An 11,437-nucleotide genomic window follows, 5' to 3' on the forward strand; every position below is an offset into this window, starting at 1 on the left:
AGCTTTCATTTCTTCCCCTAGAATGCACATTTGCAGGGCAAACTCATAACACTAAATGGGTTTTTTTAATATAGCAGGCAAACTCAGCACCGAGATTTGAAGTGTAAGGAAAGGCGTGCTGACAAACATCAACTTCAGTATGTCCTAAGTGGGATACCAAGAAGAATTTCACCCCAAAAAGAGAGGTTAGTAACTGGAACTGGCTGCCCAGGGAGATGGAGTCACTTCAGGGACATCATTTAGTGGTAGACTTGTAGTGTTTGGTAACAGCTAGATTTCATTTTATGGGTATTGGATGCTGTAATTCCAAAATTGAGCAAAGGAAGGAAAGAGGCAGACAGACATGGGTCAAGTGAAAAACACACCTTTTTTGGCTAGTTTCTCATCCTGTTTACTAGTAAATACTTGATTTATTCAAGTCCCAGCACAGGAGGAGGGAATGTGCAGGAAGCTTTCCTTACTTTGATGCATGTCTGCATGTGAATATTTCATTTTTCCTTAGAACTGCATCAGAAGAGAAGATTTCAGACTTCCAAGCAACCTAAGGCTAAGGCCTGTTTGTTCCCCTGCTTGCAGTAACTACTTAGCGGGCATAGAGCTCCTATTTTTAGGATCACAGACACCCTGTGCACCACCTCATCACATCACTGATTCCCCAATACCAGCACTTAGCAGGTGAAGATAATCTCAAGCTGTAGGTGATGCTTAGTTTAGGTGTTTATCAGCTCAAAAAACAAGGCTTATCTGCCCTGCCTAAGCTTACCACAAACACATTGGTATCCTTTTAAGCCTCCTAGTCACTGCTCCTTGCATATAAAAAAAAATCACAGGTACTTAAATTACTGTTCCAAGGAACTCAAGTTGGAACAAGTCTCTTTCATCCACCTCCCTCAACCTCCAGTTTCTAGTTCAAACTCCTTGTCTTTGTAGCATCCACAAATACTCCCAAGTGAGAAGATCATAAATCATTTGTGGAGGGGAGAAAAACACCACCTTAACCCAGCAGTGCTCTCTCCTAGGAGACAACTCAGCCAGCTTATAAGGCATTAACTGGACTTGCTGTGGCTTTCCTCTCAATCTCAACAGCACAGAGCCACTCAATCTTTATTTCAGTGCTGATTATCCTGGTAACACTTGAGCGTTTGCCCCCTTACCCTGACACAATGTTGGTGAAAAGTATAAGGAAAGAGTAACAGACAGCTCCAGGAGGGAGATTTATTATTATTAAATAACCTAATACACACACTGGGATGTGCAAGCACACAGATAATGTTTATTATTTACCTGAGCCCTCCTGCAGACTTTCTTTTAAGCATCTTTCATGTGGAACATTCATATTCACTGAAGAGGAACATGTGGCCATACTGCAGTCACCAGGCCTGCTAGCTAGGCGTAGTTACTTTAAGTGACCTAGTTAGAAATGGAAATGTGTGCAAGAAAGCTGCAGAAATCTCATACTGAATCAGCACTGCAGCCTACACCAGCACATCAACCCTTTGGTTTCACTTCTCTACCCAGCTGTGCTCTGTCTTACCACAAGCTAAGATCTCTCTGAACAGCAGTTTCTCTTTCTGAGCCACCTGGTTGGTTTAGTATGAGATGAACAAGGCACGTGGGAAGACATCTTCCCTCTCTGTGCATGCTCTGTTCCACATTTTATACAGTTAGCCTGAGAACCAGGCCTGTCAGATCAGGTTAACTGTTCCTCTTGGGACACGTTCCCTCTTTGCTGAAGGGGCCAAAAGGGCAGCAAGGTTCCACAGCCCGCGGGTCTTTGCCCTTTCTACTGTGTCATGTGTCACAATGATGAGTGTGGCACCACGGGGGGAGACGACAGCTTGTTCTTTTACATTAGCTTCTCTCGGATCACACCAGGGCTGAATACAGTCGTAACGATCTCTGAAGAGTGTTTTCAATCCCTCTTCATTCCAGTGCAGTACAGACAGGAGACAATTAGCCCTACACGATCACTTGTCTCACAGGGAAAAGGAGGTGTGTTCATGTCATAGCAAAGTCCACCAAGTCACAGCAATAAGCAGGGCTATTACTTCCTTTTCAGTTTTCAAGGCAAGTCCTCCAAACAGATACAGCAGTGTCATTGCATGCTGCCTGAAAACATTCCAAGCTAAGGTGCACAACATGGGACCCCTCAGAGGCAGTCACTGGTCAGGCTACCATAAGCAAAAGAAGAGGTGACCTCTGAAAGTTATGTCTTGCCCTCTGGAAAATTAAGAGGAACACTAATGCTAGTTACAAAGCAATTAAAACTAGCTTTTTAACTGCCTAAGTTTTACCTGGCTCTCACTACAACTACACAGAACTTCTCCATCCTGTGTTTAGCACTACAACACCCTCTAGGATATCACTCTTGTTTTGCCTGCTGGAAGCTGAGGACCAGCAAGGCTAACACAATCCACAGTATGTAGACACTCACAGCAGCACGCTTTTAAAACGGCTGACCTGAACTGACATGCTTAGTCACTCCACAAGTCAGCAATGGAGCAGTGACAGAACTCAAGCCTTTAAGTGTTAACTCTAACCAGTCAATTGTTTCCTCTTTCAATGAAGTTTACAACACAGATCTCGCTGTTCATCTTCCATAAGAACAGCAGGCTGGGCCTTGGCTGCCACAAACAGAAGAGCTAGACTGCAGAGTACAATATCAGGATTGCAATTAGTTTCACTCTTATTAATTTTAACACATGAAGCACTATGAAATTCAGCATACATACCAAGTTACTGACTGCACACCTGCCCCAGACTGGTTTGCTTATTGAGTTTCATCACATAAGGATTAAACTCAGGATTTACCTTCAACTTCACCCTGCACCTGCTTCCTCAATCGAGACTTACCAGAGCACAGAGTGTTCAAATATATATTTATTTCTGTAGGAACTCACTGCAGTACGCAACACTGTTCTGAAACCTGAGACCTCTCTGTGTTTCCAGAGTCAATTAGCAGTAAACTCATGTTTAAGTTGTGCATGAAGCAGCTTAAGATAGACATGACGTAAATGGTGCAATGAGCATTTGTACGTATTGGGACTGGGAGGATGATACACACACAGGCCACAAGTTCATGGGAAGGCAGCACGCGTGACCTGACAGCATGTGAAACAGAAGGCATCTTGCTCTGTAACACAGAAGGACAATGCATGCCAAAGCATTTGTTAAACACAATGCTCAGGCATGCCAAATAAACGCATGTTGTCAATGACAGCATTACAATCAGTTGACAGATTTCTTTTAATCCCAAGAACAAAACATGCCATGAAAATGCATGCATAGGATTGCATTCCTCAGGTCAGGTAGGATTAACTTTAGAACCTCCTGCTTTCCTACAGAGCCTTTCCCAGCTGCTGTTTTCCCCTATTGCTCAATCCCAAATGAGTTTAAGATTCTTCCTTAACCAACAATCCAGAATCCCAGCACCTCTACCATATGGTATCTATCAAATTTGGCTGAACACAAGGGGAAAGTTTGGCTTTAGAAGCCTGTTTATAAAAGAAATAAATAAATTAGCAGAATAGTAATATATACACGTCTTAGAAACTGTGACTAAGTTATTTACAGGTTTTTAAAAGTGAGCAACAGGTACTTTAAGAATACTAATATTGACCAAGTTCTTGAAGTCACCAATATTCACCTCCTACATCGGCACGTTTCAGTCTAGCTACAAGCATAGTATTTCAGACAACAGTCAACTATGACTTCTTTGTCTTCTGCAAATGAAGCCTTTTAGGAAGTGCAGCCAAATATACACTAAGAGCATTGACTATGAGGGGTTGCACTTCACATGCAGCCAAGGTTGCTTCCAGGGAATGACACGGTCATCTCTGAGATTCAGAATCCTTCAAGATGCAAAGGAATCAGAATAATGCATTTTCTGCCCTTTGGCAGCAAGCACAGTCTTTCCTTAAATAGCAGTTAGCTGCAGAATTCACTTGCTAGTTAGCATCCCATGGTGAGCATTGCAGCTGGTACTGATCATCTAGGTCACAAACTACATTTCTGCTACAGTTCGTTAGAAGAATTCTTTTTTCTTCATGAGATTTAAGCAAAGCATAAAGACAAAACCTAACACAGCCAACTACAAGGCATGGTGTGATGTTCAATGTCTGTATATTCACCCCCAAAAAAGTTTGAGAGATTATTTTTCTCTTCAAGGTTGCTCTCCCCTGTGGAAAACACTTAGAAAAGATGGGAATGCCTCCTAGACCTCAAGTCAAATCTACACCTGCTTTTGAGCTTGAAATTTCAGTCAGAATTCCAGTGGTTCATGAAGTTCGTTACTTCTGCATTCACCTGATCCACATAACCACACAGGACTATCATTTCTAAAGTGTCCTCCACTTCCCCTCCACTTTAAAAGGTTTGTGTAATATTGAGACAACCACAACCAGCTAGCAACAGAGATTAACATTTTCACCATATAAGGCCTAATGCCTTCTTAGGGGAAAGACGTAAGTTCTACAAGCTGAGTATACTCACCCAATAATCAGCATGCCCCAAATCTTTGCCTAGTTCTGCTCATGCTCCCAGCCAAGGATCTGGGCAACTGCTCATTCGCTGCACTAAGTAACACCTGCTGCCACGCACACATGTATACAAATGAATTATACAAGATATTCACAACCTTGTTTCAGTTCATTCTAAGAGCTAGTTGTGAAGCGTGGCCAAACTGATCATTTCTTGTAATCGTTTTTCTCCAAATGAGAGGGCTGGGCTAACCTGCTGCATCCAGCAACCTGCAAGCTCACATGTAGCATGCTGCTTCCCAGGCAAACACTTCAATGTGCAGACTAACAATGCATACTTAAAGACAAGCTTTTAGGTTTTAAAATTAAGGAAACTAGAGGCAAAAATTTCTACAGAAATAAGAAGCATCGGCACAGGGAGTGGAGAGCTTGGTTTTAAAATTGAAGCAGTATCTGCAGAAGTGTTTTGCAATATCCAGGAGGTCCAGAAAATACCGTGTGTTGCTAAAAATACTGTGTGAAGATATCATCCTTCCTGTGCAAAGGGACACCACTTCCATTCTTACGTGCTGCTTAGTATTTTAATCCTGTGACTCCCAAAGATGCGTCTCAGATAGTTAAATCTTGAGAAAATTAAGTGGAAAGTAAGCAAATTTCTTATCCCTCTGAACATGAGCCGATCTTCCCCATCACAGCTTTTTCAACAGTCCATGTTAATAGCTTTACTATTGACTTGCAGTAACCTCAATGCCCCAAGGAAGAAACATAAACAAAATGACACAAGACCCCTCCTGGACACCTCCAGAGGAGAGAGGTCCCCAAACATCCGTATTATTATTTTCTCCCCCCATGCTAAATCAGGGATGTATCTGCTTCCATCAAAACCCAGTACCGCCAGCGACTCGCAGCATCACCTGAGCCACACGGGGACAAGAGTAAGGCAACAGGAGTACAGCTGTCTTACCTGGCTCTGCTCAGAGGGCACCCATTCATCAGCCAGCGGCAGCGCTTCGCAGTGCTGGAAGCAGACGTCTCTGTGCGAGTGGATGACCCCCCCAGAGGGGCAGGATGCGGGCTGGGGGAGGAGGGGACCCTGCGCCGTGAACCGGACACCAGCTCTGGAGGTGTCAGGTCAGTGACAGCCAGCCAGCAGAGCCAGGAGCTGCTCCATTCCTCCCGTCGTACCGTAGCACATCTCTCGCTGCCAAGTATATGCTGCTCGCACAGGAGCAGTGTGCCTCGTTAACCCTCTTCTGGCTGCAGGGCAGGAAGCAGGAGCGCCTCTCTGAAGGGATCTTCCTTACTCTGTGCTTTCCAAACCATCCTCAGCGCTGCTCCTCTCCCAGATCAGGTGGGATTTTGCAATACAGTCTACAAGAGATTTAAAGGCACGATGATAAAGAGGCTGCAGAGCTAGCAGCATCCCCCTCACAAACAAAACAGCTAAACAGCTGCAGATGTGGGAACTACAAAGAAAACCTGGCATCAGCATAATAAGGGTTTGCTGTGCCATGAGGGTGTCTTAACAAGTTTAATCCCTTATTGTTACCTGGAGCTGGAAAGTGGTTTGAATCATACTATGAAGAGGTCTGAATATTTATACTTCCTCTACTTACAGATGGATCTAGAGGAGGTGAGATTATGTGCATGCCCCTCCATCACCTGCAGCATACATACAGATCTTGGGGAGATTAAATATTTGTTAGAATATTTAGAATTAGAATAATTTAGAATTAGAAAGGTTGGGGGTGCTAAGATTACATACCTGACATACACAAGACCCAGATACGGATCGAGACCAGGTTAATGGGTAATCAGGTTTGCTCTAGCATAGCATCACCCCTGAGTAGAGGGGGGTGCTCTTACCCACCATAAAAAGAGAAAAAAAATAACACTCTTAGCTTTGATATATGATTCTCTTCTCCGATCACATTTTCTTTGCTTTTGCGCATCATTTTAACTCAGTGATTACCAGACCAGTTTTCCCTTTCATGAAAGCATGCCCTAGGGATTTGGACACCAAAGTTCTTATCAGCTGCAATCAAGTCAAAATCCAGGGTGTGGGCTGGAACTCTCAGATATCTGTGCCTTATCACCACAGTCCAGTACAGCACCTAATACATGAGCTCCAGTTCCATCAGAAATACTCTGTCCTATCCTGACAAGTCTCCAGGGACAGACTGACTTGTTTGATCTGCATCAGAGAAAACCAGTGGACTGTTTTTAGTAGGTCACCATAGCCCACCATAATCAAAGGAAAAAATAGAAGAGTAGCACATAATCCCTTAGAACCATACTGCAAATAGACTACAGTCAGAGAGCTTCAAGCATGTGGGAGACTGGAGATTATCAAAACCCACAACATAAAACCCAGAAAACTCCTCAACTGGTAGTCTTATTCAGAGCTCTGAGCTTCTACTCCAGTTAAAGCAAACCCCCACCTTCCAATCACTGCTTTAAATCAGCCATTGGCTAACTCCAGTGTTTGGTCTTTAACACCTGAGAGTACACGTGACTGGAAGCAATCTCATTTCACGTGATGTGGACAGACTGCAGCCAGATGGCAAGCAGCATTCTTGGGAACCATCTTACCTGGTATAAACGAATAGAGCAGTGGCCAGACAAAGCTGCAGCCAGGGACCAGAAGTTTGCCTATGCTGCAGTACAGATAACCCAGATAGCAGACACAATCTAAGCAAGCAGAGAGCAGCACGCCCCACACAACTTCTTGGCTCACGTACACAGGAGCAGATGTACAGAAGAAGTGCAAAATAGTTCTCCCCCAGTTCCTCCAAGCAGAAAGGACAGTCTTCCCCCATACCCAGTACAAAATCCCCCCCTCTCACACAGCAGGTACAGCTTATATATTCTGATCTAATGTACAGTAGCAGCATTATAACATGCTGAGGCACATCACTCCTGATTACTGTTGGGTTGTGGAAATATTTATATACAAGACAGCAGCTGGCTATCAAGTTATACAGCCACCTCCCAGCAACTTTAACTGCTTCTCTAGAAGGTAAGCAACAAGATTTGCACACAGAACTTCTTCACTACACCTCTTTGGTCTTCAAATCCTGCCTGCTATGTTACCCTATCTGCTTGTATTCTCATTCAGCGTCCAAATGGGAAGTATTTGCTTGACCTTTTATATTAAAAATGTTAATTAAATGGAATTACACTCCAGTGGTAAAGCTCTACCCTCTTTCTGATTTTATTTTAGACTCTAGAAAACTGCAGTCTTGGTTCCTGTCACATGGGGGTTAACTCTCAGCACAGGGAATATTTTACATATACTCACTGTAATAGTAGGATATTATGTACTGAAGTTGGACTTGATTCTAGCTGATCCCTTGCAACTCCGTACATTGTATGATTCTATAAAGTACTAATCATCCACCAAAGACAGCCATCCCTGGACCTTTAAAGCAAGGAAACTGCTTTGCCTGTGCTCCTCACCAGCTGTGCATAAGCAAACACAGAACCAAAATCAGTGCTCTTCAGCTAACGGAGCAAACCTGTGGAAAGCACTGTTCCCTCTAACCAGGCAGTTCTGCAGGCTGACAACACAAAACCAGCACTGGTTTGTCTGCAAGAGAGCATCCAGACATTCTGCAAACTTAACATTATAATCAGTGTCTGGGGTTAAACTACCTGGATTCGAAGGATTCTGTTCTCAGAAGCCAAAATACATCAGGAATACAGCTGCTATTCAGATACAGACATTACTCAAGCAATTTTGTTACGTTAAGGTTATCTTCGTCTCTTGTTTTGAGTGCTCATCTATAAAAAGCAATTCTCACCCCTTCCAGAAGCCTACTACTGCTCCACACAGCACTTCATGTCTCAGAAAAGCATCCTTGAAAAGAGAGTTGTCAAAGCACAGCTTAAAATACACAGGGTTTTTCCACAGGACTGATGGTGACTTCTGAAGGTAAACAAGTTAACAGCACTAAAAAACATGCTCCCTACACTTACAGTAATTATACAATTTTCAGATACAAGTCCACATTCTGTTTCCTTGAGAGGGGAAAGAATTTGTGCCCCTATAGCCTGCTCTATTTTACCTCCCACAGGCCCTTCTACAAGGTTAGAGTGAGCACAAAGCTAATCCAGTGCTTCAGAGAATGCTGTTTGACCTCAAAGACTCACATGGATATTGATAAGCTACAAAAGAAGCACAGTTTCACAAAAGAGAAATAAGAAAAACTTAGAACAGCCCATCTAAGCATTGGATTAAGTCTGTCATGGCACAGGAAATAGGTTCTTTTTCTGAGATATGCTGCTTCAGTTTTAGAAGCAGATCCTGGTTTTTCACTTCATTTCTTCTGCTCCCCCCCTCCCCCATATGATCAAAGACATTTCAAACAAAGGCAACAGGAGACTCCAAAGCTAAAAGGCATCTCAGTACCTGGGAGCACCGAAGAAGAGAAATTAAAGCACACGTGGACTACAGAAGACTTGAAGCACAAGGCTTCCATTATCTCCTGAACCATTTCCACAAGTTCTTGGTCCACAAGCCATTTACACCAGAAGAACTTGCCATTCCTCAAGCCACAGAAGTCAGACTGAATTAAATACATACACTACACTTTTTTTCCCATCAATAGCTAGTTCAATACTCTCTGGCAGAAGTGCTCAACCATAGGATCTAAGTTTCTACAATGAACCATTGTGAACCACACTTCACTCATTTGTCCTTCAGAATACCCACTTACAAAAGGAATGAGAACATACAGATGAGTAACATGAACGAAAAAAAGCTATAGCTCAAAAATCCAAGCACGCTAACAACAGAATTGGGCAAAACAGACCTGGCAGCAAAGGATGTGCCAGCTTCAAGCTTTCTTCCCTCAGGAAAGAATCCTATTATCTAAGTCTTGCACGCAGCACAATGACTCTGTAGGCTGTATCTGGTGGAGTTCTAGCAGAACTACATAACAAAGGGCTTCACAGCTATCTGTTCCCGTTGCAATCCGTACAAGTATGATAAGGAGAGTTGCTCTGCTCACAAAAAAAGCAAAATTGCTTCTGAGAGGTTGTTAGCAATCCCAGGCAAAGTATTCACAGGTAGACCAATAGTCACACATAGAAAGAAGAGTTGAACTCACCCAGCTGGTGAAGGAGCTCTCTGCCATACAGCACTCCTCTTCAGGAAGCAGCCAAGGTCCAAGGGGTGTTCTCCCTTCTCTGGCTGGCCTTTATATGAGCCCAGAGGGGCTGCACCCTGGGTCTGCTCGTTCTGGTCACCTGGGGAGCACAGGTGCAAACAATTTGTCTGGGCTCCCTGGGCCAGCCCCACCCCTTCACCAGGTGTTCAATCACCAGTTCCAGCCTTCACCTAACAGTTGCCCTACAAGAGTGAACAAGATATTGCGACAATCAGATCCTTTTTGAATTGATAAAATGCCTCATTTACTGCCCCTTAGCCAAGAGTACTGTGTAAGAGAAGAGTATGGACTCTAGCCTAAGAAGGAACAAGTCCTTTGCCAGGGAAGTTGGGGCCGCGATTAGAGACTTCCATGTGAAAGGCCAGACGCCAGGTACAGGCCTTATTGCACCTTCAGTATGCTCTTTCCTCCACACCCCCCATACAAATGGGTCATTGCCATCAAGGCCAAGACAAGCATACATAGATTACGTTAGAGACAGACAGACAAGCAGTAGACAGCAATAATAAATACCAGAGATTAAACTTCATGAGGAAAAACTGTGGCCGCGAGGCTTCTTTCAAGGACAGGGTGTTTAATAATGGATGCAAGAGGAATACAACTCTCAACCCCATGGGCAGTAATTCAGGAAAAAGTGGCTTTGAACCCATTTTATTAGTCATTTAGCATATTCACACTGTTTGCTCCCTACCAAGAAAAAATACTCTACAAAGATGCATTGCTCAAATTCAGCTCCTCAATTTTCTCCTTCTACCATACATACACACACAACATTTTTCAAAATCTTTGAAGCAGCAAGCAAAGAGAACAACAAAGCCAGTGTAAAATCACCAGTATAGCAAGGGCACCAGTCCTGCCAAACTGTAAAACAGCTCTTCTTCAAAATCCTCTAATAAGAAATCTCCCAGTTTGATGCTGGAAAAGAAATTGCATTGAGCATATGGGGAGAGCATCTGCCTTCGAAGCAAAAACTTTCCTAGTGTTTCAGGAATATAAGCAACCAGAATTAACATGGCCCAGCCTGACCTTGGGTGCATTGAATGCTACTGACTGTCCCTGGTTTATATGGAGATGCCAAACCCCAATCCACTGCACTCAATAAACCCCTTGTGCCTTAACCTCTAAGACATGTTTAGACAAGAACCATCAGGTGCCTGAAGCTTTAGCATGTCTCCTACAAACCGAGGGCTTCTGACATCTATACAAACCATGCCAACCTCTGCACTATATGAAGAAGTTCAGAATTCCACAGTGAAATTGGAGGAATGCAGCAACAAAGTCACAGCTGCTCCTGTCTCTTGGTGGAGTCACTGAATCAGCTCATTATGATGTTTTCAGTAGACTCCTGTAGCCTGTGCCATGCAGACTTATTTAAACACACCTATCCAAACAGATACCCACCAATTTAAAATGTTTGCACCTTAAAATATCTAAGGTGCGAGGGCTTTTTACATTTGTTGACTTTGGTGTCTATTTTTATTGCTCAAAATTATAACCCCAAATAGCAAGATTCTGGCAGTCACCAGAAGGTCGATTACTTCAGCTCAAGTCTGGAGATTTCCACTGTTCTAATCATGGTTTGCTGATTTCACATCTTCTATTGCATTGTTTCATTAAAAACTTAAATGCACAGAACACGTGATGACAAGGCTTTCTGCAAAAACTAATCCCCTCCTCCTTTGTGAGACCCTTTTCAGGTCTCAGGCTGCACGTAGTCACCTTTACCTGCCCAGAAGCAACCCTACAGCTGTAAAGCAAACTACAGTTCTGCTGAGTAACCAAAAAAAA

The 11,437-nt window shown here is 43.4% G+C and overlaps 1 protein-coding gene across 1 annotated transcript in view; it reads right to left on the minus strand.

Annotated features, from left to right (window-relative positions):
- GRAMD1B (GRAM domain containing 1B) overlaps positions 1 to 9,704 on the minus strand; it is a 111,990-nt gene extending 102,286 nt beyond the window's left edge. The window contains exons 1-2 of the mRNA XM_021376226.1: positions 9,590 to 9,704; positions 5,443 to 5,849 (exon numbers count right to left, since the gene is read on the minus strand). Coding sequence (XP_021231901.1) covers positions 5,443 to 5,471 — 29 coding nt within the window. The 5' untranslated portion in view covers positions 5,472 to 5,849; positions 9,590 to 9,704. The remainder of the gene's footprint in view (positions 1 to 5,442; positions 5,850 to 9,589) is intronic.

This window comes from Numida meleagris, chromosome 23, assembly GCF_002078875.1.
Source record: "Numida meleagris isolate 19003 breed g44 Domestic line chromosome 23, NumMel1.0, whole genome shotgun sequence".
In the NCBI taxonomy this organism is placed as follows: domain Eukaryota; kingdom Metazoa; phylum Chordata; class Aves; order Galliformes; family Numididae; genus Numida; species Numida meleagris.